The sequence below is a fragment of the Rhinolophus sinicus genome, linkage group LG06 (assembly GCF_036562045.2).
Source record: "Rhinolophus sinicus isolate RSC01 linkage group LG06, ASM3656204v1, whole genome shotgun sequence".
In the NCBI taxonomy this organism is placed as follows: Eukaryota; Metazoa; Chordata; class Mammalia; order Chiroptera; family Rhinolophidae; genus Rhinolophus; species Rhinolophus sinicus.
In genome coordinates, this window is record NC_133756.1 from 27,866,566 (window position 1) to 27,894,557 (window position 27,992).

General features: G+C 42.0%; 1 protein-coding gene across 15 annotated transcripts in view; it reads left to right on the forward strand.

Moving 5' to 3' along the window:
• FGGY (FGGY carbohydrate kinase domain containing) overlaps positions 1-26,652 on the forward strand; it is a 378,919-nt gene extending 352,267 nt beyond the window's left edge. For 9 of the 15 annotated variants that reach the window (XM_074334784.1, XM_074334793.1, XM_074334782.1 and 6 more), the window contains 3 exons: positions 20,166-20,227; positions 20,465-20,535; positions 26,420-26,652. In XM_074334784.1, coding sequence (XP_074190885.1) covers positions 20,166-20,227; positions 20,465-20,535; positions 26,420-26,451 — 165 coding nt within the window. In that variant the 3' untranslated portion in view covers positions 26,452-26,652. Of the gene's footprint in view, positions 1-20,165; positions 20,228-20,464; positions 20,536-26,419 lie in introns of those variants that run through there. The other 6 variants (XM_074334788.1, XM_074334791.1, XM_074334792.1 and 3 more) reach the window with 2 other exon arrangements.
• The last annotated feature ends 1,340 nt before the right edge of the window (positions 26,653-27,992 follow it).

Below are 27,992 nucleotides of genomic sequence, written 5' to 3' on the forward strand. Positions count from 1 at the left end.
GAGCTCAGATGTCACTTCGTGAGAGAAGCAGACCCCGAGTCCCCCAATCTAAGCTCGTGCTCCTCGCATCATGTCCTATAGCCCCTTGCACTTCCGCTTCACAGCATTTCGTGTAATGCATCACTCTCGATATTTTTGTGGATAATTCGTTTATTGTCTCCCCTACAAGGCTGTACGTTTCCCAAGGGCGGGGACCATGCCAATTTTGTTCATCAGTGACCGCCAGAGCCTAAATTGTAGATGTTCAATAAATGTCTACGAAGGGAGGAAGAGAGAGAGGGAGGAAGAAGAAAGGAAAGAAGAAAAGATACAGGGAGGGAGAGAGGGGGCAGGAGAAAAGGAAAGGAAGATTACTGGGGAAAAAAGAAAAAATACTTCCAAAGCCCACTGTCTTTGGAAGCTATGCTTTGCCACTCCTTAAGATGTCAAGGGCTGCATAGTAGTTTCCTGCGCCTTGCACCCTCCGTCTGCACTTCTCTTCCCCTTGCCCCTCCCACCCCCTTGGGACCCTGCTCTAGAGTTCCCTATCATGCAGCTCGTTGCTACAATAAAGGTGCCTTCTCCTATATTGATTATCGCCTAACCCCTTCTTATTACACCTAATAAGTGTGCAACCATTCATCTTCTGGAGAAACTGTCTTCATTAAACTCTTTTGTAGGGTGGAAATTCCAGGTAGTGAGTCATAGAGATGGGCAAGCCTTTGGTGTCACCCATTCATGGGGGGCCTTCTGCTTTGAGGGCCCTTCCCCTGCTACCACGGAACTTTTCAACTAGATCATGGCAGAACGGAGGGTCAGGAGACTTTTCATCTGACCTCATCTTTTCCCGTTCTCTGTCTGCCTCCCTGTTAAATTACATTCTGTGCTATTTCGTTGATTTCTGCCTGTGGCCAGTTGTGACACCAGAGCACATATGGCCCTGGTGTGTCACCTCAATGTGCTGTTCATTCAGCCTGTCTCCTGGATGTTGGCTTTGAGCATGAGGATTGACCGCGCTGTGACCCAGACGACACCTGGGAGCTCTTCCCTCACGAGTGGACCACCCACAAAGATTGCCTGGAATATTTTTGTTTTCAGGGGGGAAAAACACAAAAATATATTTTGAAGGAATGAAAAGGAGGACATGATACAACATGTTATCTAGAATGTTTTCCTAAGGATTACAGTGTTGTTACACAGATGGGTTTGACGTGGCCTACTGTGGGGATGCCAATTCCATTGTGCGTTAGCAAAATGTGTCTCAGTTTTAATGAACTTGTAAACCAACATGCTCCCATTTCAAAATAAAAACAACATCCCCAGTCACAGAGATGTTTGCAGAGTTACATTTATCTAGCCGTTTAGAAGCATGCCAAAACAGCCTAGATTTCTCTCTCTAAGGAACATGCTAGGATCTTTTGCGTATAGATGTTAATCTAGAATTGCACCATCCTAAATGATTCAGTCTGTGCGAAGTATAAGTAGTTTATGGCCCTACCCGTGTCCACTACCTATCAATCAAAATATCAGTCCCGAGAGGATCATTTTCTCTTCCTAGGAATGGTAATTCCACAAGGGGGGAGGTTGTGGTGCCCTGAATCTCAAAGCTACACTAAGACCCATGCTTTTCACACTTGGCAGAGAACTCCCTGGGCTGCCTTGGAGGGAAGATGGGCCCAGCTCATTATCAAACTTCCCCTCTGAAGAGCTGGGCCCTTCTTCTCTCCAGGAAAACTTCCTGGAGGAGGTGGCCTTGTAGGTTGACCATTCATTCACCCATCCGGTCTTTCAGCAAATATTTCTTGGGCGAGCACCATCAACCTGCGAAGCCCTGCACTTCAACACGAACTGTAGACGCAGCCCCTCCCCTCATGGAGTTGATGGTCCAATGGCAAAGACAGACAATAAAGAAATAATCACATATATAACCAGTAACCAACACACTGAATCCACAGCGCACAGAAGACTTACAGGAGAGCTGGGCAGGTAGTACAGGGCATGATGGGAATGTTTGGATGAGATGAGAGATCTGTAAAGTAGGACTAGAAATTCTTAACTTTCCAGAGTGGCTGAGCCCGTGGCTTAGGAGCGGTGGGAGACACATTGGGTGGGAGAGGTTTGCCCTGGAGGAGATTTTGCCACTAACATGTAGTCAGTGCACGTGATAATGAAAAGCAGATGGACCTTTTAATTGGCCTTATTATTAGATTTTAATCCCCTACAGACAGCACACCCCCCTCGATTGCCCACACCCCACGTGAGTAGCTCTGACCGCCCTGCCCCTTGGTACAGCACTGAGTTAAGCAATGGATTCTACTGCCTGGTGTTGAAGACTGGAGTGACCACCCTGAATCCTGGGTTGTCTTGGGCAAGTTACTCAACCTCTGTTCACCTCTTTTTCCCCCTGTAAAATAGGGATAATGATGATAACACCCATCTTCTGAGGTTGCCACGAATACTGATGAGATAAGCTGGCATGTGCCGTCTAATATGGTGCCAAACACATAGGGCACCAAAAATGTTAGCCGCTGGGACTCATGAGTGCGTAACGAGTGGTGAGCGTTCCTATTTCTGTTTCCATCTCTTTCACAATGGTGGAAATAAGAGCTGGTCCCTGAGTGGGAATCTGGTGAGGATGAGTGAGAGAGTGGAAAATGGAGGACATTTCCTTCCAGCTTCTGATTTAAATGGCCTCCCCATCTCCATTCCAGACTTGAAAATCCACTGAGTACCTCTTCTCCCACCCTGTGCACCCCCACATAAAGGTTCCTGGGCGCTGTAGTTTCTTGCTCCAAGATGTCTGTGCATAATGGTCCTAGCATTTTTCCATGGCTTCATGTCTTCTGTCTCGATGCACATTTTCGTGCCATCTCCTTCTCACTACCGTAAGGAAACTGGGAGATACCTCTGTGGAAAGCTGTGAGCGACACACACTGTGACCGGAGGTTGCATGTAAACGGCCAGGTTGTCAGAGCTTCTGCTACTTTAAAAAAACAAAGCAAAAAGTGCCTTCACATCTCAGGTATAAGTGCCAGACCTTGTAGCACTTGCAAGGACAAATCCATTTCTTACTGAATAATGGAGCCTAAAACCCACATGACTGGCTGATGTAAGCTTTGGCCGGGTCTGTGAGGAATCTTTGCAACATTATTTCTTTTGATGTCTTTTCTGGTAGCTATTGTGATCTGAACAGGAGGAGGCCAGGCTGAGGTGCTGTCTTTCCTGTTACCTAATGACCCTGAATAAGCCCTTTCAAAATCTAAGGAAGTGAGCTCCATGCAAACAGCGCTAAGTACCCATCCTCACGCTGCCTCTACCTAAGTGGGGCGATGTCCAAACCTAGACCTCTGCTCCTGGCCTCTGCCAGGCTGAATGTGGCAGAACAGCCAGATGGTGGCACCTCTGGCTTCCTAGTGCTCTGGGGAAAGAGGCTGCAAGGTCCAAGTGGTATGGCCCCTGCCTGCCTCTCGGCTCTGTCTTATCCACATCTGTCCTTGCTTTATCTGCTCCAACCACACTTGCCTTCTCATTCCCCAAATGTGTCATTTTCCCTCCCGCCACGGGGTTCTCTCCTCTGCTCCCTCTGTGCTTCCCCCAGCCTTCACCTGGTTAATGTCACATCCTCAAAGGATGTGACATTCACATTCTTTGAATGTCAGCTAAGCCGTAAGATACAGGATGCATGCATATAGACAAGCATACCATACATGCATGCATACACACATACATACGTGTATACACACACATACATGCATATGTACCTGTATATACACATACATACATGCACACACATGTACGTGTATATACACATACATACACACATGCGTACATGTATATACACATACATACATACAGTACCAGAGGTAGAGGCTGAAACAGCATGAGGGAAAGCAGAGGCTGTGAGGCTCTTTAGTGTCAGAGCAAACCTAATCCCAGCTTTTGGTTTGCGATGAGTAAACTGAGGACCAGACTAGATATAGAACTTGTCTGAATTCACACCATTTATAAATGGAGAGAAGGACATAGAACCCAGGTCTCATTCCATAGAATCACCCAAATCAAATGAGCCTCCTCTATTCAAACAGAAGGACTGCCAAGACCATTAATTTTGTGCCCATCTAAAAGCCACACTGAGCTATGCTGAAGGTAACGGGCAGTGCAACAAACGTTCTCACGGAAACTCCCAGCTGAACACACAAAGAAGTGGGTCTCCAAGGAACTGTGTAAGGATTGTCTGAAAAGATCTATGCTGGTAAGATTACAAAAATCATAATATATGAATAAATGAACATATGGAAGAAATCAGCAAAGCCCTCTCCTTCTTCCCATATGTAAACTCGGCCTTCGCTTAAAGTCATTAAGCAAACACAGATGCAGCCAAACCAGGCACCAGATGGCAAATGAGAGTTGGAATAAAAGGTAGAAAAAAGTTCGGTGTTTATTCAAAGATGGAAAAAGAACCATGATCCAAAATGCCACTGTTTCCACAGAATGGTCACCTAGGGTCACCGAGGCCCAAAAGTGACCAAAACAAAACAATCAAAGAGCTCGAGAGTAATCATGCTTGGGAAGCAATAGGAAAACCACTACTGTCTTCTGTGAATGGAATAGTGTCAGAAGAAAGTGACAATTCTGGGAAATGAAAGCAATGGCTAAATCATGGAAGGACCAGAGAGGGACAGGACAGTGGGAGGAGTTGGCTTTTGCCGAGCACGTCCACATGCCAGGCGCTTTGCATCCTGGGGCTCATTGCGTCCTCACAACGACCTAGCAAGTACTGGCCAATTTTATACATGAGGACATTTCATCAATGGGCCAAGAGAGATTAGGCGCCAAGGTCACACCGCAGGAATTCCAACCTGGCCATTTCCGGTGCTCCCTGTGCACTGTTCCCGGCTTTGCAGCTCTGATTTCTAATCTTTTATCCTGTTGTCAGACTGTGGAATATTTGACACAGAAAACATGATCTCTAAAAGATTCCATTCGGCCCACAATCCCTGAGCATTCACCGTGTGCCAAGCCCATGGGATACCATGGCTTATATCTATGTAGCAGACACAGGAAAGTCCCATCGTCCTCTCTCCCGCTTCTGCTCATCCCCCTGGGCGTAAGGAAGGAGGCAGCCAGGTGCTGCCCAGAGGGGCATCCAGAGCTTGCTTGAGGACTTGACTCCACTTTTATAAAAGACACCCTTGCGTGGTCCTCATCCACCTTTTGGCTTGTATATGTGAGAGGAGCACCTATGATGAAAATGCCCAAGGGCACCCTGACTTTTCAGCATTCATGTGTGTATATTTTGAGGGGTAGAAAATTCCAATAATGCTTGCATTTCAACTAAAAGCTAAAATGAACGTGAAAATTCCCCTTTCCCCCTGCAGTTCAGTCAAATCACTCATCTGCTTGCAGGTGGAACTCCCCATTCCACCAGTAAGGAACCTTGGTGCCGGTCAAGCCACGTGACTGCTTTGGCTTTCAGTTTCCTCTAAAACGGGTAACATGCACTTTGAAGGGCTGCCATGGGACTTGGTTTTACTTGACTTCCTCCAACCCCTCTTCTCTCTGTCCACAGGACCAGTCTTGACGTGGCCATTTATTTTTTAAATTTTTTCGTGTGCTTTTCTTACCAAACCCCAGTCCAGGGTGGGTTCCGCTTTCTGCCTTATTTCTGCCTGCCTGCAGGCCACTGAGCACTATAAGAAAACACAAACATAAGGCAGGCTTCTAACATTGCATCGTAATTGTCTTCAGACAACTTCCCGCACTCCCTGGTATCTAGTTAGGTTTGACCAGTGAGAAGCAGCAGCAGGAGCTTGAGGAGAGAATGAAGGTAATTTGTTCCCCCAACTGTCTCCTCGCGGAGGTGCCACCACTGATCACAGTCCCTGCAGGTGCTCTCCCTACAACTTCCTCTCTGAGGCATGGGAACCACTCCCTCCCTTTATTCCTTCAAACCAAGAGGGGGTGATCGCTCCTCACTGCTGCCAGTCATGGGGTACTTTTTTATTTTTATTTTTTTAAACCGTCTTTGAAACTAACTTTTTATTAAGTTTTACTTCAGTCCATCTGTTTCCTGATGGGAACCTAATGTCAGCTCAATTTCTCGTTTTCCACAATGACAACGTCAAGCCTCCCCTATTCTCAGCCCCATCTCTCCTCTCACATTCAGACACAGGACCTCCTATTTATTCTCAACTACCAACTATCTCAAAGAGAAAATAAACGCTATCAGAAAGACATCTGCCGTCAAATACTCCAGCATTCTTGTACCCAGTGGTGTGCTGCAGCTGGCTCACCCCTGCTCACAGAGCCGATTGTGTGCATCTCTTCCCAGCTCCACGTTCACGGCATCACATTCTCAGCCTGAAACTGGCCACAGTTGGAAGTCTTTACACCACAGAAATTGGCAAATGTTACAATTCAGCCCCCCGCCCCTTTTTTTGCAGAACCAGTTATTAAACATTTGTCAGCACACCACTGCTTATATCCAGACACAGACTTTTTCTTCTTTACATTTATTAAAATGGAAGAGATGTCCCACCTATTATCAGAGGCTCCCCCATCTCCCACTTCCTCTGACAGCGCACTCATTCCTATGTATGTACCTTCTCGTTGACACTGAGGCTTTCTCATCAGCATTTAAACATAGAATAGACTTCTGCTGTCTCATACAGCAGCCACTGGTCAAATATAGTTTCAGAGCAATTTGACATGTCGCTAGTCCAAATCGAAATGTGTAAAATACATACCAGACTTCAAAGACTGAGTATGAATAAAAGAATGTAAAATATCTCAATAATAACTTTTCTGTTGATTACTCATTGAAATAATATATTTTAGATACGATAGGTTAAACAAAATATTCAAATTTAATTTACCAGTTTCTTTTCTCTTTTTTAAGTGACTACTGGGAAGATTAGAATTACTCATGTAACACATTATTCCTGTTGGAAAGTGCTACTGCAAACTTTCTCATTTTCAAAATAAACTCTCTTTTCTCTCACAGTCAAAAATGTTTTAAAAGATGGCTATCCTCACTCTCCTGATTTTCTCGCCACCACCCACCCACTGCTTCCTTAACCAAGGGCGAGCTGCCTTCCACTCCCAGAATTCCACCCAAGAGTCCCTAACGCTAACCTAGATTATTGCTCAGCACAAAGAGCTCTTCATCCCTTATCCTGATTCACCCTTAGAAGGATTTTGCCACGTGGAGTACTCTCTTCATTGACACACTCTTCCATTAAAAACATACTTCCTTGATTTTCCTTTCACTGCATTGAATGCTGCTTTCCAAATTCCTTTGCCAGAATCCCTCTCTCCTCTACCCAACACTCTATGTTGGTCTTCTGCAGGATCCTGTCTATCTCATCTATTTCTAAGGGTTCATTTGCTATTTATATGCCAGCAGCTCTACAGTTAGCCACATAAAATCTCCACTTGAAGGGCTCTCCATTTAAACATGTTAACATCCAAACTCAGCCCAGCCATGGTGCTATCTGAAAAAATGGCACCCCATCTACTTTATCTCTTCTGCCAGAATCTCAAGGGCATCCTGAAGTCACCCTCTCTTTTCCCTCCTTTTCCGTCTCTCACAGTCTCTTTCTTTGTAACCTATATCTTATGTCTCTTGAATCTTCTTCCACTTTGCTTTAATTCCACAGTCACCATCCTCGTCCATTCCAAGCCACCATTACATGTCACCTGGACCACTCCAAAGGCCCCCTGACTGGTTTCCTGACCTCCGCTTTACTCTGATTCATTCTCTACACATTAGCCAAAGTGATCTTTTACGAACTTGGATAGGATCTCTCTTGCTTAAAACTATCCAGTAGCTTCCCCTTGACCTTGGCATAATGTCAGAAACCTTTAACATGATTTTAAAAGGTCATCCAAAATCTAAATCCTGCCTTCATTTGTAGCTTCATCACATCGCTCATTATATCTACTCTGACCATCTTGGACTTCTTTCAGTCCTGTGAATATGCCATATTCTCTTGACGTGAAGCTTCAAGTATACATTTCCTTCATCCTACAACCTTCATTATCAACTTTCTTTAACTGGCCAACTCTTTTTGAACCTTCAGGTAGTATCCTAAGCACCCAGACTAGTTTTGTCTCCCTCTTACACAATCAGATAACATCTGTGTTTCTTCAATAGACTCGTAAGTTCTTTGGAGACAGAGACAGAGCTGTCAGATTCTGTGATAAATCCAGTGCCTAGCATAATGCCTGGCATACAACAGGTACTCAGTAACTATTTGTTGAACAATTAAAACTAACATTATCTGGCTCAGACTTCCCATTTTGGAGAAGAGGAAACTGGGATCCAAAGAAAGGAAGCAACTTATTGAAACTCACAGAGCCCAGGCTAAGATAAATACAGGACCGTGGCCTCCTGTTTTTCCCAGATCAGTTCTCTTTCCAGTACATCATGTGCTTGTCTATCATTTAGTAACCAGAGGGAAGCAGACTGAATTCCCTGTGTCTCGTGAGAGCCACAGCGAACTCATAATGCTTAAACACAGCTGGCATAGTTGTTGTTTTCTTTGTTTATTTTATGTAAAAGGACTGGAAGTCCAACCCAGAACTAAACTCCATGTTTCCAAACCTACGCTCCTACCACTGTTATTCCCTACGGCCCCCGGTCTGCTCATTGTTCATCTTCCTTCCCCTCATAAACAGAGGCATCAACTGGTATCTGAATGGTGTTGAATGGCTCCTTCATCCCATGCCCTTTGTCACTCCCCTGCCCAGGCAGCATGTCACATGTAGCACAAGATGTGGAAGCGCTGTCTTTAAATAGCAGCCCTCAAGAAAACATTACAAGATCCTATGTCATGCTGGGCTGGAGTAGGATAGAATAATGATAAGAATAAAAATAATTCAACTTTTCTAAGCTTTTGCTTGTGTCAGGCACTAGTTTAGATGGTTTGTATGCATTTTCTTTCTCATCTTAATAACTCTATGAGAAATTATTTCAGTTCTTTCTATTTTACAGATGAGTGAACTGAGGCATAAAGAGGTTAGTCAATTGCCCAAGCCATTCAGTTAGAAGAGCCACAGTTCCAATCTAGGTAGCCCAGCATTCGTGATCTTAACTTTGTGACAGCTGACAACAAAGAAGATACTGACCTGACAGTTAGGAAATACCAAAAAGTATAAGTGAGGGAGATCCCATGGTTTCTTTATACAGATACCCTACTCCCGATTCATTCATTCATTCGTCCATCCATCTACTCATTGTTCTTTCATTCTCTCAGCATATATTTGTTAAAGAGTCACCTTATAACAATTTCTGGGAACACTGATAAAAATCAATGGCCTCTATCCTCTTAGATCTCATACTTGTTGGGGAGACATATCAGTAAACACACATTCATCCTACTGTGTGCTAAGTGCTCAGATAGAGGGAAGCATGGGGCATTGGAAACACAGAAAAGATTATCAGCCAATTTAAAAGGACACCACAATGATCTATCCTGGACTTGGATTCCACGCCTTTCCCTTTCTCTGCCTGATCTCTGTGTCCTCCCCAGCCTGCTGGCTTCACAGTTGCTTTCCAGCCCTTCTCTTGCTTTGGTGCTGTCTGGCTTCCCCAACTCTTGGCTTCAGAGTCAACCTCTCTGCTGGTCTTTTCCGTCCGGAAGTGGTTTGAAATAAATTCAGGCTTAGCCAGAGAGACTTTTGTACTGTAAATAAAGTCTAAGACCAGCCCTGGAGGCTAGAACCAGCGTATCCAAGCCCTACCTCTAATAATGGCTCTGGCCAAGGAGAGTTGAAGATCCAAAACAGGGAGCTTTAAGGAGTGTGGAGAGATGAATAGATGGATAAATATCCTGTGTCTTAGACAAATTAGTGATTTACCAGCCTAAACACAGAGAAACTGACCCTAGTGACTACCCAACATCTCTTACAACTCAATCACTGCACACTGTGTTAATATCATCACATTTGATTCTTTGCTGCCAATTATGGTTCCAGATCTGCTGGCCAAAGAGTCTTCCCAGCACGGAAATACCTTTGAATCGGGCAGTGTTGAAACCCTGAGAGCTGCAAGGATGTTGCACTTTCTCGAGTTACAGTCTCCTTTTGGCCTATTCCATCCTAAATAAAGTTTCTCCCTTACGTCCATAAATAAAGCATATCTTGGCTAAATGATTTCTGTGAATTAGAGCTATCCATTGAATTTGGTGACTAAGAGAGTTGTTAGTGATTCTTGTTGCTCACTGTATTTGATGAAATGGGTGGTGCATTCTACCTTAGCTGTGGAAGACATTAGAGCCAGAAAGGGTATATGGATTAAAAGAAAAAGACAGGATTGAGATTCTAGAAATGACCATAAGGTGAAGGAGGACATTTGGTAGGAATGCTGGGGCAAGTGTGAGAATTCAACTAACGGGAAATTGAAGTCAGAAAGTAGCTATTAGAATAGTGGAATATGCATAAGTATAGCAGTCTCAGGGGATGATAAGTTTCAGGGTTTGGCTGTGGAGTGAGTGCTGAAGTAAAGTGGAGATGAAAGTTCCTGGAGTTGGAAACATTTCGAAATCAGTGAGACTCACCATTGACACCCAACACATTCTCCAGAACCACCACCTACTCCACCAACCTGAAGCATACACCCAAGTATATACTTGAGAACTCTTATCTTTTGATAAAGTTTCTGGGAAAATACGGTTTGTTTTAGTAGATAGGTAATTGGGAATAGTGATAATAATAATAACTAACTTTTGAGCATTTAGTCCACACAACAAGCATATGAAATAGGTATTTAAATCCCAATTTTTAAAATGAGGAAATTGAGTCTCAGAGTGTTAAATGGCAGAGCTAGGATTTGAATTATGGTCTGTACTTCTACGTCACCAAAGCCTTTGTTCCATAGCACATGGTTAAGAGTACAGGTTTCATGATGTGTGATTTCTTCATCTTTCAACTGCTGGAATAAAGTAGGTAAAGTGTTTAATATAGTGCTGGGCCATAGTAAATACTCAATAAATGTTAGCTATCAGTATTATTATTGTTGAGTTGTTATTGTTTTTGTTATAGCTCACTGTAGTCCTTTATGCCTTTTCAGTCAGAAATATCAGCAGGAACATTTCTTTTCCAACCAACAACAGATTATTAGAGGGGTGATGGCTTGTAGTTTGGTATAGACATAGCTATAATATGTCTGATGCTTTTAGCAAGAAGCTTGATATTTTTGCTACCCCCCTGTGCCATGTTTGCTGTAATTGAATTGCAACAAAACTGTACTTTGCTGGGGAAACACAGTGGGTCTATATTCACTTTCAGACTGGGCTTAATAAAACCCTAATGAAATGTGCCATTGGGAGTAACTGGTTCACTTGTCAACTGAGAGTTAACCAAAGAAAAGACATATGAGTATGCATGGAACCAACAGATTGCAGAGCTGGCAAAGACTTTAGAAATAATTTAATCCAACCCCCTCATTTTACTGATAAGGAAAGTGACTACCAGGGAGGGGAAGGGTCTTACTCAGGGTCATACAGCTGACAGTAATTTTGTTTGTTTCAAAAATTAATATGCAAATCTTTCTATATCTCAATGAATGTACCTTCCTGCCTTTGTAAGCACAGTATCCTGACTAAAATTGAATTTATCTTTGACAGTGGAGAAAGGACTGGATTTTACAGGACCCCAAAGTCATCAGAGGGAGATAAATTGTCACGAACTAATGCTAGCGACCTGCCTATTGGTTGTGAGCTCCTCAGGCAATGAGCCTGGTCTTATTCATGAGGTAAAGCGTGTTTCAAATCCTAGCTGAGCCACATACTAGCTTAGGCAAGTCACTTAATTTGTCTGAGCCTCTGTTTCCTTATTGTAAATTTAAATAATAAGACCTTTTTCATTGAATGTTTGTGAGCATCAAATGAGGCATGATATAGATACACAGCGCCTCTCTAAAATAGGCATTCGGTAAGTTTATACTGTCAGCTGATGTTTAACTAATACCCTACTAAGAGCTAGGGATACAGCAAGGAATAAGAAAGCCAAGGACCCTACCTTCATGCAGCTTAGATTCAGGAAGGAGGATTAGAGGTGAGGACCACAGAGGAAGAAGTAGACAATAAACAAGGCTGCAAATGAATTAACAACATAACTTCAGGTCATGCTAAGTGCAATGAAGGGTTATAACGATAAGGACGTGAAATATGAGTGTTTGCAAGAAGTGGACTGTTTCGGCTAAGAGGGGCCAAAGGTGGCCTCATCGAGATTATCTTTGAAGAGGACTTAATCACATGAAAAAGCTAGACAGTCAATGAGCCAAGAAAATATTCCTGAGAGAAGCAGGAAGGCCCTGAGCAGGAGTAAACTTAACATGTTCGATCAACAGCTGGACGGCCAGTGCGTTTCTAGCATGGTGAGCACCGTGAACAGGACATGAAATGAGGTTGGAGATACCGATCTTGAAGTTTTAGGCCATTCTATAAAATGTGAATTTCATTGAAAAACCAATGGGAGTCCATTGCAGCTTTTAGGGTTGAGAGACTCTGATACAACAAAAACTAAATATGTGATCTTTGTCCCTGATTCCTGGCACACAGTTCCCAAAACTCACGGTATCTCTGGAGTAAAAAGAGTGTCCTTTGTATACTGATGAGATGACCGGTAGCTAGGGACCCCTAAATAGCTTGGTTGCCATGGAGGTTGGTTGCCAGAAAAGCCAAGGCCTGATTAGAGGGTAGGAAATTTCAACCTCAACCCCCCATCTCCAAGGAGCAGAGAGGCTGGAGATTGAGTTAATCACCAATGGCCAATGATTTAACAAATTATGCTCATGTACTGAAACCTCCATAAAATCCCTAAACTGCAGGGTTTGGAGAGCCCAGGGTGGTGCACCGCAGAGAGGGCCTGGAAACACCACACACCTCCCACACCCCCATACTTTGCCCTATGCATTTCTTTCATTTGGCTAGTCCAGAGTTGTGTCCTTTAAAGTGAACTGGTCATTGTAAGCAACTGAGTGTTCCTGAGTTCTGTGAGTAGGTTATCAAATCTTAGGTAGAAAGGCTGGTCACGGGAACTTCTGATTTATTATAGCTAGTCAGTCAGATGTACCGGGGGCCTGGACTTGTGACTGACATCTGAAGTCCTGTGCGACTGAATCCTTACAGGGTGTTGATGCTAGCTCTGGGTACTTAGTGTCAAAATTAAATTGAATTGTAGGACACCCAATTGGTGTCTGGAGAGTTGGAGAATTGGTTGATCTAAGAAAAAACCCACACATTTGGTGTCAGAGGATTGTGTATTATGGGTGAAAACAGCCCAGAGAGATAAAATTTAATTTACCTCATTCATTGAATCATTCAACAAATACTTATGGATTGCCCATTCTGGCCAGGCTCAGTGCTTAGCACAGTGAATGAATCAAATAGAAAAACCCTGGCCACATGGAGCTTGCATGCTAGTGGGATAATAAATTTGTAAAATTTACAGAGCATTTGCTATGTGCTGGCACTGTTCCAAGTGCTTTACCTAAAATAACTCACATGATCCTAACAGTCCTATGAGGCCTACTATTATTATCTCCATTTTTTAGGCATAAAGGAAATAGGCATAAAGTTCAATAGTTTATCCGTAATAATATAGCTAGTAAGTGATACAGCCCAACTTCACACTCTGGTAGTCTGTTACAGTCAGAGTCTATCATTTTAATCACTGCACTATATTTTCTCTCTTTCTGAAAATCACCTTGACTGGCCCTGACTGCTATTAGGATATGAAAGCGGAAGTTAGGAGACCAGTGAAGGAGATGGTAGTCAGAGAGTACGATACTGGAATTTTCAACAATACTATGAGTAGATATTATTCCCATTTTATAGATGGGAAGGTTAAGGCTTGGTTCAGACATCCAGTAAGTAGCATAGCCTGGATACCATCCCAAGCCTATTTATCTCTAAAACCCAGTATCTTTTTACTAGCTTCTCCACTTCCTGCAGAATTACAGAGCCTCCATACCCCCACCCCTCCTTTATGATCAAGCGACTAATATGAGGTACATTTTAGAGTCAATATTAGAAATTGGGCATTTATTTTTTTTAAATTTCCATTTGGTAGGCATATAATGGAAAATTAAATAAATTATAAATATACCAACACATACATGTATACACATACAGGGTGTTTTTTTCCTTTTATAATTTTAAATTGAAATGTAGTATACGTAAAGTGAAATACACAGATCTTAAATGTCCAGTTTGATGAAATTTGATAAATGTGTACCCCCATGTAATCAATACCCTAAACAAGATGTGTGTGTATGTTGGTGGCAGGCTGGCTGGCTGGATAGATAGATAGGAAGAATTTAAAATTATAAATGAAGTGTGAGTCTTCCTATCATGATTAATGATGAAGACTTCTCCCACTCTTCCCTTTCTCTCATCCCTTCCAGCTTCTAAATTGACAGTGTTGTCTCTAGTGCACGAAGGTTACACAGAACAGAATGCCAGATGCAAGTCAAAAGATGACTCTGTCAAAAATAAAAACAAAACAAAATAAATAAAAGAACAACTAGCCATTTCTTAATGCTTTTTGGAGGAAAATCACATTGCTATACTTTCTGTTTTTCTGTGGAGGGTCATGTGCCTCAGCCCACACATTAGCATGTGAACTTGTTGTTCCAGTAAAATGAGTCAGAGCTCCTCAAGAAGGCAGATTCATATATTTCAGAGCTATGTGTCAGCATCTCTGAAAAAAAACACAATACAATGTACTGTACTGGTACGTCTTACACATGTACAGTCACTCATTCTCACCCAAGAAATCTCCCAGCTAATAAGCAGCAGAAGTGGGATTTGAACTCAAACCTGGAGAACTCACTGATGAGGCTTTTGCATTACAGGGAAGACAGGAGTATCGGGTCTAAGTGTAGGACTCAGCAAAGGTCTGGAACTGGACTTGAATTCTGCCTTGACTACATATTGGCTTTATGACCGTGGGCAAATTTTTTTATACTCTCTGTTACTCCTTGATTCATAAAGTGGAACTAGATGGTGATCTCCGTGACATAAAGTCATTTTGAGGATTAAAAAGGTCATGTATATCAAGCAATTAGCACAGTGCACAGCACAGAGTGAGCACTTGGGGAGCTTTGGGTTAAACCAGCAATACGGCAGTGGCCGTGGGAGTTGTCTGAGAAGTCAGTAGGTGCCACGTGTTTTGGATCATATATCCTATCAGTTAAAAAATGTTCAAGCTTGCATCCTCAATGCATGGAAACTTACTTATTTTATAAAAAGCATAGACATGCTCTGACCTTATAGATTACACCTACTCTAAACAGGTGAAATATAGCTGAAATAAAATATTTCAAATATTTGCCTATTATGATGTCCTCATTCTAAGATTATGCAATATCTAAAGGTATACTAGGTCTGCGTTACTTTTACCTTATCCTATGAAGAGCTAGTACCAAGTAAAAGTGTCACCATTTTCTTGTTTACTTGAATCTCAATTGTCACCATTACCTTTAATCCATTGACTGAGTCTTTTTCAGCCACCTGTTGATTTTGTAAGGGTTGGTGTAAATAAACCAGATAATACCTTTGACTCCACTACTCTGGGCCATGTAAATGACAACATGTAGCAAATCCCTGGCAGATGGGGACATAGAAGCCCAGTGCCATGCGGTCGTCCCCTCAGTCTTGTAGATCGCCTCTGTTCTTCTCTTAGGAAACCTCACACGTCTTAGCTGACTCGTGACTATCTGATGTGTGGACCTACTGATGGATCTGCTGATAATGTGCATATTAAGTGCTGGTCACGTTTAATTTCCTTAGACTGAAAATCAGATAAATGGCACCTCCAATATTTTGTTCTTCCAGAATCCTCATGCAACATCTTGAGCCCTCCCTGGAGTACATGTCTGCCACCGTCCCTGTTGGGAAAGTCATGGCCCTTTCATTCAGCAACTCGGCAATCATGCCTCAAGCACCTGTAAGGGCTAGGATGTGCCAGCATGAGCCCTACGGTGACCTGGTTCCTGCCTGTGGGGAGCTCACACGATATGATAGCACCCACCATGCCAGGTCCTGGTTATTCTTCCCTGCCGATCCTGACTCTGGACACGGCCAAGCTAGCAGCACCCTTGGCTGCCCGGGTCTAGACATCTTGATAGTCTTCCCAAAGTCTTAAGGCCATTGTTCCCTTTCCCATGGGGAGGACGAAGGTACCAGATCCCCTGCTCCCCAGATTAATGTGTCTGCACCGATGGAATCTGCATCTTCTCCACGGGTGCTCAAGAGCCCCTTCCTTTCTTTAACCTAATTTCCCTGCTTGCCTCACCTCAGTGTAGCCTAAAGCCTGTGGTAGCTCCCAAACCAGGCCAGAATGCATGAGAAGTGGGTGTTTCCTGCGCCCACACGGGCTTGTGATGGCCAGTGCTGCTCCCAGAGAAGTGAGCAGTGTGTGCACCCTGGGAGCTCGGCCTTGACACGGCAGGGAAGGGTCAAACCCCATGAATGCCGTCTTTCATGCCCGGGGTACAGGGCCCCTATTTTTTCCTACAGAAACCCTTCACTTGCTTTCAGAAGTAACGATCAAATGTGAACTTTCATGGTTTATTTATAACTCTGCCTTATAGAGAGAAAGAAAAGAGTGATTAAAATGCTATTTTACAAAATATTTTGTTTTTAAAAAGCTTTCATTGTGTGGGCAAAAAGGAAAGAGAAAAGTCACTGCATTCATTGTGCTGTCTAGACTCTCAAACAAAGAGGGTAGCGTGCTGCAAATTAAGATTGTCCGGCTCCTGCCTGCTGACAGAAAGTATGAATTTTGAAGCCAACTTCAAATAGACCCTTTTGAACAGAAATATATTGTGGGGGTGACTATATTTAGCACGTGTCAGCATTTCCATAATAAATCCATATTGTTATGCTGCGGTAATTTCCAGATTTACTGCAGCCAGTGGGTTCATGAGGTTTCACTTTTATGTTAATTATTTGGAGAAATCAGGAAACTCAGCAGTGCTATTTCTGATGACAGCACTGATTCTCTGGGCATTCTCCTTATTGTGTCAAATACTCGTTATGAGCCCTGCCTCCCAGGAGACAGAAGAGTGAGCACGAGGCGTTTTGACTGCCTTCTATAATCATAACTTTGTTTTGTTTTTTTAAAATGCAGCGTACTTTCTTTCCTTGCAATTATCAAATCCATATATGCCACTGTAGACAATTTACAAAACACACAAAAAAGTTAAGAAAATTAATTATCACCCATGCTTTTGAACCTGTTAACATTTTAATATATTTTCATCCAATGTTTATTATGCCTATGTAACTTGTGTTTAGAACAAACACAATTCTTGAGGAGCCTCCTTTCACCCCTTTCCCTACAAGGAGGCCTGATACACAATAAACCAACAGCTCTCTTCTAAAAATCCAGCTCTTTTTCTAACCTTCCATATGGATAAAAGGTTTAAGAGTTGATTAATGGGTCCTTAACCACCCTTTTTACAAATTCTTCAGGGTGGTCTGTTTCTAGCTCACTTTGGTATCTTATGTCTGTCATCTTTAGACCTCAGCCAAAACTTCCATTTTAGCGTTCTGTCGTATGATCCGCAAGTTCATTCATCTCGTAGACATTCCCTGAACACATACACTGTACCAGATGCCGGGTTTGGCAGTGGGAATAATTATAACAGTTCCTATCTTGAGGAGCTCACAGTCTAGTTGGGGAGACTGAGGTGCTAACAAAGCATTGCGGTGCCATGTCATAAATGCATGATAGATGGAAGCACAAGTTGCTGTGGGGCAAATAACTCCATCTGGGAGGGAGGCAGGCGGCGGGATGAATCGGAAAAAGTCCTCTCCATGGAGACAATACCTGAGCTAAGTTTAATGCTTAAATCTGTACTTTTTCTGAGCAACCAAACAACCTCTTTTTAAACCTTTGAAATCTCGATTTCTGGTGTTTGTTTCTTAATAATTTATTTTCTTAAACAACCCGAATCTGAAGAAAGGGAGAAAGAATTCCCTGTGTGCCTTTTGTCCACACATCTGTTACAGTGAGAAGGGAAGTGACATTTATGGAGCACCTCCGATACTACAAGTTTTCCCGGATCCCACCCATGAAGGCAATCCTGGAATGTTGTCTCAAGCCTGAGGCCTGAGCACAGCCCCCGGAACAGTCCCTGAGGGCATTTTCAGCAGTCAGAGGAGGGGGAAGAGGTGAGAGATCCTGCCTAGATCACGGCAGAGCAGGACTCTGAAGGAAGAAGTGAGGACAAAGCCAGAGAGCGAGCCAGTGGCGAAGATGGCCATTGGGGTTGCTGAGGCATCTTCGCGAGGCTCAGGGTTTACTTTAAGAGAGTCAGAACCTAGTGCAGGGAGCAAACATTCTGACGCGCTGGGGTAGGCCAAGCTCTGAAAATGTCCTTGTTAAGTGGAATGGCAGTAACCTCACTAAGATGTGTGTGACTGCCCCTTCACAAAATGACCCCAGACGGCCCTTGTTTTTGTTTTTATCTTTTCGTATGATTTCCTTTTAATAATTTTGTATAACTTCTTAAAATCTCCTCACTAAGGATGCCGATTCTTGTCTGCTGTCAGTGTACTTGCTACTTGGGTCTCCCACTTCGCACTTTTAAATCCATTGAGGGCAGATAACTGTTCAGAATGTTCTTGCCTTCCTTGGGGAAGAGTTGGTGAAGCATCCTTGCAGGAGTGGAAATATGTGTAAGTGACTAGCTGATAAAGAAGCTTTCACGCTTCTTAACCCTGGAATAACTATTGAAAAGAAGTTTATCTGCTTCCACCATAGTTATTTATCATACTGTATTTTGATCAGGGTAAATGTCTTTTCTATGGTGAGCTTCTTGATGAAAGGACCCATCCATTCTTCATCTCTGATGTGCTTGGCACAAGGAAGGGGTTTGATATGTTTTGCAAATATTCTAGGTGCTGAGACTAAGAAGCAAACAGAAAAGCCTGTGGCCTCATGTAGCTTACATTCTGGTTAGGTCAAGTGGTGGAGAGGGCAGATAAGGGAAACATGAACCAGTAAATACATGGCATGTCAGAAGGAAATCGGTGGTAAATTTTGTGTGTGTGTGTGTGTGTGTGTGTGTGTGTGTGTGTGTGAAAACCACAGTAAGGTGGCAAAGATGGGCAGGGACCATTTGGAAATGTTTTGAAGAGACCTAGGAGCTCTCATATTCTATGTGGTAGTCAGCTGTTTACTTTTTTCCTCCCATGCTCGCATGTGAGTTTCTCCAGGACAGAGAGTATGTCTTATGCCAAGCTGTGTCCCTAGCACAGTGAGTAATGAGTATGTGGAATAAGAAGTCGTGTAGAAGTGACCCCAGAATGACGATATCCTGAACAATAAGACTTCAGTAGCTGTTCCTAAAACAGGGCCTATTCTGAAGAGCTTTGTCGTGCTATTACTTACAATCTGCCTAGTCAAGTTTGTAGGGCTCCAAAGTTTGGGTTCATTCCATTTCCTCTAACTTTCCCGTAGCTTTCACAGCACTGGGAGGCTGCCCAAGGAAACCTAACCATTTCAGTCCTCTAATGGAGCCAATACAATCTGTGATCGGTTTTCATGCTGTACACGTTAAACCATGTCCACTCAGATGCCGCAACTTGCCGGCTGCCCGACTGTCCCACTGTAAAGACAAGAATGTTCCAACGTCACATTTCAGAACTCGAGTCAATGAGACTCAGCCCAGAGATCTCATATCTGTACTCAAAATTTCAAAGACTTCTGGAAAGAAAGCTGAAGGTGAAATGAAGAGGTCTTAAATATTTTATTTTATCCCGCAGTAGAGGTGCAGAGTGGCTTCCATTTGGTTATTGTTATGTTGAGTTAAGTAGACAGTGTGCTCATGTTGCCTCCTGAAGCCCTCGTGTCCAGCAATGAGAAGGGGAAATAATTTCCTCCCATTGCTCCCTGGGACTGATCACAAACACTTCACCTTCTAGCTGTTTGTGCCCTGGAGGCCTCAATACACAACCATTTAGGAAGGCCAGGCTGTGCGGTCATAGGTGTAACTTTTAGTGTTCATTGGGTCTTATTCCCATTACTAGCGAAAATAAGTTGAAAAAATATATATATTAACTGAGTATCTTAAGGGGAAATGAATTCTAATTAAATGTCGTTGCCTATGACAAGCCTCACTTCGGGTTAGCTTTCCTACTCAGCTGTGTGTTCTTCTCTTCATTTGACAGGAGGCAATGGCAAGAATGAGCAAAGTTGGGAAAGTTGTGTTTCCCAGGCTTGAGGATAAAAGGTAAGTTTATATTCCGTATATGCACAATGCTAAGGAATGAGACCATACAAACACTAGAGCTGCACTAAACCTTGGAAGTCAGCTAATCCAGTCCTTTCACTTAATAGTTGATAAAACTAGGTCCCAGAAAGGAAAGTCTCTTTCAATTATCTCTGATCACAAAGCTACGGAGGGCCAGACCTACGGGTCTAATACACACTTCTGATCTCTCAGACAAGTTACTGTTCTCTTCTCTAGGTCATTAGCAGCAAATCGGGCCTACTCTGCTCTAAAACGTGGATCGTTTATACCTTCCCTCAAAGGACAAGGTAGCTTCTGTCCATTCTTTTACCCTTTACATCACTTGGCATTGAGGGCTGCATCATGACCTTGATCAATGTTTTAACCCCATGTCCTAAAACACTAATTTATTGAACTCCTGCTACATTCAACGCATATTATGCTCATTAGCCTCTAGGTGGGTTTTAGAGGGGATTAAAACACAATCTTACTTACGCACAAAGATCATTTCAGAACCACGGGATAAGTTCTCCAATAGAAGTATTACCAGGTGATAAAGTAGCCCAAAAAACAAAAGAATGTCACCTGTAGGGGCGAGGGAAAGCTTTTGAGAGGAGATTAAGTCTAGCTGACTTTAAATGCTTAAAAGAAATTGTCATCAGACAAGACAGGGAAGGACATTCTCGGTAGAGGGAGTAACATGCAAAGTTATAAAGGTGAGAACAGCATGGTATGTTCAAGGAACTATAAACAACTCATAATTCTGCAGTACGAAGTATGCGATAGGGAATGGCAGGGTGTGGGGGTGTAGATGGGGTCATCTCGTGGAGAATTTGAGGCCATGCTGAAGACCTCAGACTTCATCCTCCAGGCAGAATGGAAATATGGAACTTTTGACAGTGGTGGGACCTGGTCAGATGCAGATTTTGGAAAGGTACTTCGAGGATGAATTCAAGGGCCTAACGGTAGAAGCTGAGAGATCAGATGGAAGGCTTTGTCAATAATCCACATTGAGAGATGAAAAAGACCTATATCAAGTCACTGGTAGTGAGTTTAAGGATGATGAAGGGACAGTTGTGCAAGGGCCTTTATAATTTTAGGAACATATTTGAGGTTAAGACATAAAAGCAAATTCTACCTTATATAACGGACAGTCACAGGTGCTGATCCCAGCAAAGCACAATCAGTATTTAACAGAGTTGGAAATGTCCACAGAAGAGCAACCAAATTTATTTTCATTTTCTTAAGGAAGGTCTCCAAGTGGAGTTGGGCTGTTATCCTCTGAATATAGACTATAAAACTCTCTCTAAATACAGGGGTCAGAGGAACTGGCCCTAACGTGAAGGAGTTCAACTCACGAACACTGAGAGATCCTGCGTCCCCTTACAGTGGGAGCCATGGGCCAGCAGCATCGCTCTTTTGTTGAAGTTAGAAACATTATTCTTCCCTGTCTCTTTGCTGATCCTTTCAAGCCTTTTGCGGGAAGTCTGTTTTTAAGTTCTTCCAGTAAATCCACGTGTTCCTTTTGTAAAGAATCCTTAGCTTCTAGCTGTCAGCTGGGAGCCTTCCTGTGGAGAAGGAGGCACACGCGGTGCTCTATCGCCATCTGCAGGCTGCCTGAATGTCTGCAAGTAGAAAGGGAGCCAGTTTCCCTCTGAGCTACTCAAATCACATTATTATCTGTAGGGAACATTTACTTACGTTTGTGCCACACAGGAGAATCCGACTGAGTGTGGAAGAGAGGGCATTCAGTTGATTTTAAAAGTCAGGATCACAAAAAGCATAATCTAGTCAGTATGGTTCAATACGCTTTTTAGGAGGATCCCAAATCTCATTTTTATTCCCAAACCGAAGTTAACCCTGGTCTTAGAGCAGTCACGTAAAAGTGCCCTAGAAAATTTTGTGCATCAAAAGGCATTAGTAACAGAATAAAGAGGGATGCCACAGAATGGGAGAAAATGTTTGCATGTCATATATGTGATAAGGATTAATATCCAGAATATATAGAGTACTCCTAAATCTCAACAACAAAACCAACAACTCAAATCAAAAATGGGCAAAGGACTTGAATAGACATTTCTCCAAAGAAGACAGACACATAAATGGGCAGTGAACACATGAAATGATGCTCAACGTCACTAGTCGTTTAGGGAAATGCAAATCAAAACTACAATAACATACCACCTTACACACATTAGGATGGCTACTACACACACACATGCAATGCATATATATATATATATATATATATATATATATATATATATACACACGTATACACACATATATATAAACATATACACACATACATACTGGGGGGGGTGCCAAAAAATGTATACAAGTGGACACTTTAACATTGCTCAAGCAATGTATACACAGCAAGTAGCTCGCCATAATCAGAAGTGTCTGGACACTGATGGTAACCACTTTGAGCACCTCTTGTAATTGCAGAAGTCAAACGTGACTTGTATTCATCTTTTGTTATCAGTATATATTGAGTATTACAATTTTAATACAGTTTTCCTTTCTTAAAATGTGTATACATTTTTTGGTACCCTCTGTATATATACACATATATATACATATACACACATATATACATATACATATACATACACACATATACACACATATATACACACATATGCACATATACACACACATACACACATATATATACGTATACACACATATACACCCATACACACATAAACACACGCATACAGACATATACACACATACACATGCATACATACTCACCCATATACACATATATACACACACATATACCAGGGGTGCCAAAAAAATGTATACACATGACTTGTATTCAACTTTCATTATCCGTATATATTGAGTATTACAATTTTAATACAGTTTTCCTTTCTTAAAATGTATATACATTTTTTGGCACCCTCTGTGCACCCATACACACACACATATACACACATACATATACATACACACACATATACATATATATGCACATATATATACATATATGAGTTCTGACAGTTAAGTTCACGAACTCATCCTAGAAAAAGTGCTCCATACCTCATTGCTGAATATCACTATGGTCACCTTCAAAGTCCTCTCCTTGGGAAGCTATGCACCGATGCCAGCACCTAGTCCACCCTTCGAAGCAATTTTGGAACTCTTTTTCTGGAATGGCCATCAGAGCTGTCATTGTATTACCCTTGATGTCCTGAATGTCATCAAAATGTCTTCCTTTCAATATTTCCTTTATCTTCGGGTAAAGGAAAAAGTCATTAGGGGCCAGATCAGGTGAGTAGGGAGGGTGTTCCAATACAGTTATTTGTTTACTGGCTAAAAACTCCCTCACAGACGGTGCCGTGTGAGCTGGTGCATTGTCGTGATGCAAGAGCCATGAATTGTTGGCGAAAAGTTCAGGTCGTCTAACTTTTTCATGCAGCCTTTTCAGCACTTCCAAATAGTAAACTTGGTTAACTGTTTGTCCATTTGGTGCAAATTCATAATGAATAATCCCTCTGATATCAAAAAAGATTAGCAATACCATTGCAACAAGTTCGCGAACTTAATTTTCTGACCTCATATATATGCACATACATATATATACATATATATGTATGTGTATATATATATATATATATATATATACATACATATATATATATACCTATATATAAATATGTATACACAGCAAGTGTTGAGGATGTGGAAAATTGGAACCTTTGCACATTGTTGGTGGGAATGTATAGAGTGGTGGTTCCTCAAAACTTAAGAATAGAATTACCATATGATCCAGAAATTCCACCTCTGGATATATACCCAAAGGAACTGAAAGCAGAGACTCAAAGGGATATTTGTACACCCATGTTCATAGCAGCATTATTCATAGTAGCTAAAACATAGAAGCAACCCAGTGTCCATCAATGGATAAATAAACAAAATGTGGTATGTACATACCATGGAAAATCATTCGGCCTTAAAAAGGAAGGATATTCTGACATATGCCACAACATAGATGAACTTTGAGGATATTATTCTAAATGCAATAAGTCAGTCACCAAAAGACAAATACTGTATGATTTCACTTATATGAGGTACTTCGAGTAGTCAAAATCAGAGAAACAGAAATTAGAATGGTAATTGCCAGGGACTGGGGAGAGGGGGGAATGGAAAATTATTGTTTAATGAGTATAGAGTTTCAGCTTTGCAGGATGAAAAGGGTTCTGTGGATGGAAAGTGGTGATGGTTGCACAATAATGTGAATGTTCTTAATGCCACTGAACTGTATACTTAAAAATGATGAAAGTGGCAAATTTCATGATATGTATTTTACCACAATAAAAAAATCTGAAAAATTAAAAGCACATGAAAAAATAAGTGCTGTAGACCTCCGTTTTCTGTGTATAAAAATAGGGAAAATATGCATTTCTTGGCATTCCAGGACAATAGGCTCATACAAGAACATTAGTTCACATTAGTTAGCACTTGGCAGCTCACGGAGTGTACCATGTTCATTTTCTTGTTTACAATCCGGTCACTCTGTGGCTATAGGTACAGTTACCACCCTCTTGTAGCAGAGAAGCTGAGGCTCAGCCCATTTCAAGAAGTTGCCCAAAGTCACCCAGGTCTCACTCCCTACAAAGCCCATGTTTTTCACACTGTACAAAGAATAAGGCCAACAAACAAAGCTGCTGCAAAGTTGTCAGTATTGAATTGGAAATCTTTAAGTATATGAGAAGGGTTAATGACCTAAGCTCCCTTCCAGCAGTTTTGAGATCCCGAAGTTAGGAAATCTATCAGATAGTGAAACTTGCTTAGCGTAAAATTGTTATTATGCTAAGTGTCATTAAAAGGAGAAAATTGCTGTTCCAAAAATCATTCTATGATTAATGAATTTGGTGGCTCACAGAGTGGGTTTTAGGAGAATCCACATATAGCTAGATTGATGATAATACTGGAATATTATTTTTTTTTAAAGTAGCTACCATAACAAGCACTGATATGACTTCCTATGAACCAGGTAGAGCTCTAAATGCTTTTCATAGATTCCCTCACTAAATTCACGCAACAGCTTTTCAGGTGGATCCTATAATTATTCCCATGTACAAATGGGGAAATTCAGGCACCAACACATTAAGTAACATACACAAGGTCACACAGCTAATCATGGGTTAAGCTGTGATTCAAAGCTAGGCTTCAGCATCCACCTCTTAAAGCTGTGTTTGCCCCATCACAGCTCTTGAGTTACCATAATTCTTAAGGTAGAAGTGCTGGGAGGAGGGAGGACTCCTATTAATCTATTTAGCTCTGCATGTTTGCAAGTAGAAGTTCCAGGGTTATTACAGTCTCTCTCCCGCATTCACAAGCTTGCACCATAGCTCCCTCATGAGGACTTCCTTTGAGATCCTCCCAGAATCTACCACGACAGCCTAGCTAACCTGGCTTCATCAGCCTCCCCACCCCACCCCCATGTCAGCTCCTCCCAAGCATGAGAAGTATGGACCAAGTTGCAAGTCTTCAAGTATGATTTGTCTTACTGCTCTCATCCCTTTCAAAATTGGGCTGCTCTTCCATCTGACTCATGGCCAACATCAGGTTCTAACAGGTCTCTGCTGAAGAGTCAGCAGGAGAGGCAGGGAGGGTAAGGTCCACTGTGGGATGCCTGGGAGGCAAGGCACAGCCAGGAAAGTTATTAGTCACGTTTTCATGGGGTTTGACTCCCAAATAAAGCAGTCTGCAAAGGAAATGGAGGTGTGGAATCTGCAAAGGGCAATTAAAATGTTTAGTCTCGTCCCTGCGCAGGCTGTGGTTTTAAGCCAGTCATCAAACCTGGGGCTAGTCATATTTGAAATATTTATGGAAGCTGGGAGGTGAAAGGTCCTGTGTTCCACCTTTCAGTACATTGCAGGGAAGGCTTTGAAGTCAGACAAATCGGAGTTTGAGTTCTAGCCCTGCTGGTTTTGAACTATACTGTTTTAGATATGCCTCTCTGAGAAAATGTCATTTACTTCTAAAATGAAGATAATAACACCCCATGTAAGTTACAGATAATAATATTCATTGCTCAGGATGCTGTAAACATCCAAAAACTGGGGGGCAGGAGGGGCGTCCGCAAAACCATAACAGATACATTCCTGTGCTAAATGTAAGGGGAAGCTGCGTATCAGTTTGAGATTATTCAACATATTCATTTGTCTCTCACAGATATTATGACAAGAAATATCAGGTATTCCTGAAGCTGGTTGAACATCAGAAGGAGTATGCAGCGATCATGAAAGGGGACTGAACAGAGCTGGCAGGTGCCAATGCCAGGAGGTTCTGTGTCATTGCCTCAGGGGCCTCCATCATTTCAGCTTCTATTCAAGACCCTTTAGGTATCGTTGTATCGTTGCTGCATTGTCTTTTAATAAAGAAAACCCACACGTGTGCAACCAGAACTAGAAGCTTCCATTTCAAAATAGCACCATTATTTAGTCAGCAGTTTCACAAACACTGATGTAGAGACAGATGTTTCACCGAGGGTTACTGGGTCTCGTATGGGACTAGACCTTGGGGATCATTCAGTCCAGGGGAAACTTGTACGTTAATTGATTCAATGTCAGCTATTAAATGAAAGACTTGCATTGCTTTTGGTTGGACATCTAATGTCTATTCTATCGGTGGCTAAAAGCTTGTTGTTAACTTTCATTTAGAAATAACTTCAAATCTCCAGAAAAGTTTCAAGAATGGGAATTATACAAGGAACATCCAAGTGCCTAACTTTTACCTTTTAACATTTCCTTCATTTGCTTTATCATTTGTATATTATCTCTCTGCATATATATATATATATATATATATATATACACACACATATATATGTACTCATATATACACACAGATTTTTTATGAGTCATTTGAGAGTAAATTTCAGTGAACTTAACTTTTATATAGCACTTTATTTAATCTGCCATCATATTCCAGCTTTGTCAATAACTCAATAATGTCCTTTTTGAGTGCATTTTTATCCCTAGAATCAGATACTGCATTTATTTACAGAATCGTCATCTTGCAATCATCACATTAAAGAGAGATACAGGCAGGAATCATCAATGGATTCAGGGGGGAATTTTGATGAGTAACAGGATGTATGCATGTTCTTAAAATGTCTCCTCGCAGATTGTTTATTAGTTACAAGAGATAAAAGAATGTTAACTATACAGGGCAGAAATACAACCACACCTTGATTGGGTGATGGAAATTACCTGCAGCTGGGCAGACGGACATCCTGTGCCTCCAGCTGTGATAGCCTGAGAAGGACACAGCGTCATTCTGGCTGGGGATGCATAGCCCAAACCTAATCATAAGGAAGCATCAGACAAACCCCCAAATGGACAGCATTCTATATATTTTTTAATGAACTATATTCTTAAAAAATGTCTCTCATAAAGACCAAGAAAGGCTATGGAAAGTTTCCAGATGAAAGGAAACGAAAGAAACATGATGGCTAAAAGCTTTTGATGCAGACATATGTTTGGGAAAAAAAATTAAAAAGTTGCTTTAGCTGATACTATCATACACACATAAACACACACATATGCACATCTACCCACTCACACCATTTCAGACCCAAGAGTAATGGCTAATGTTGATTCTAGGACTGTCATAGCTCACGAGTTTGGGGAGAGGATATGGGGGACTTCAGCAACACAAGTCAGCAGGTAGGAAAGAAAAAGCCAATACAAGTCAGTCAACAAACATCCTCCGGAGTTCTTATCCTGTGCGAGGCATTGTGCTG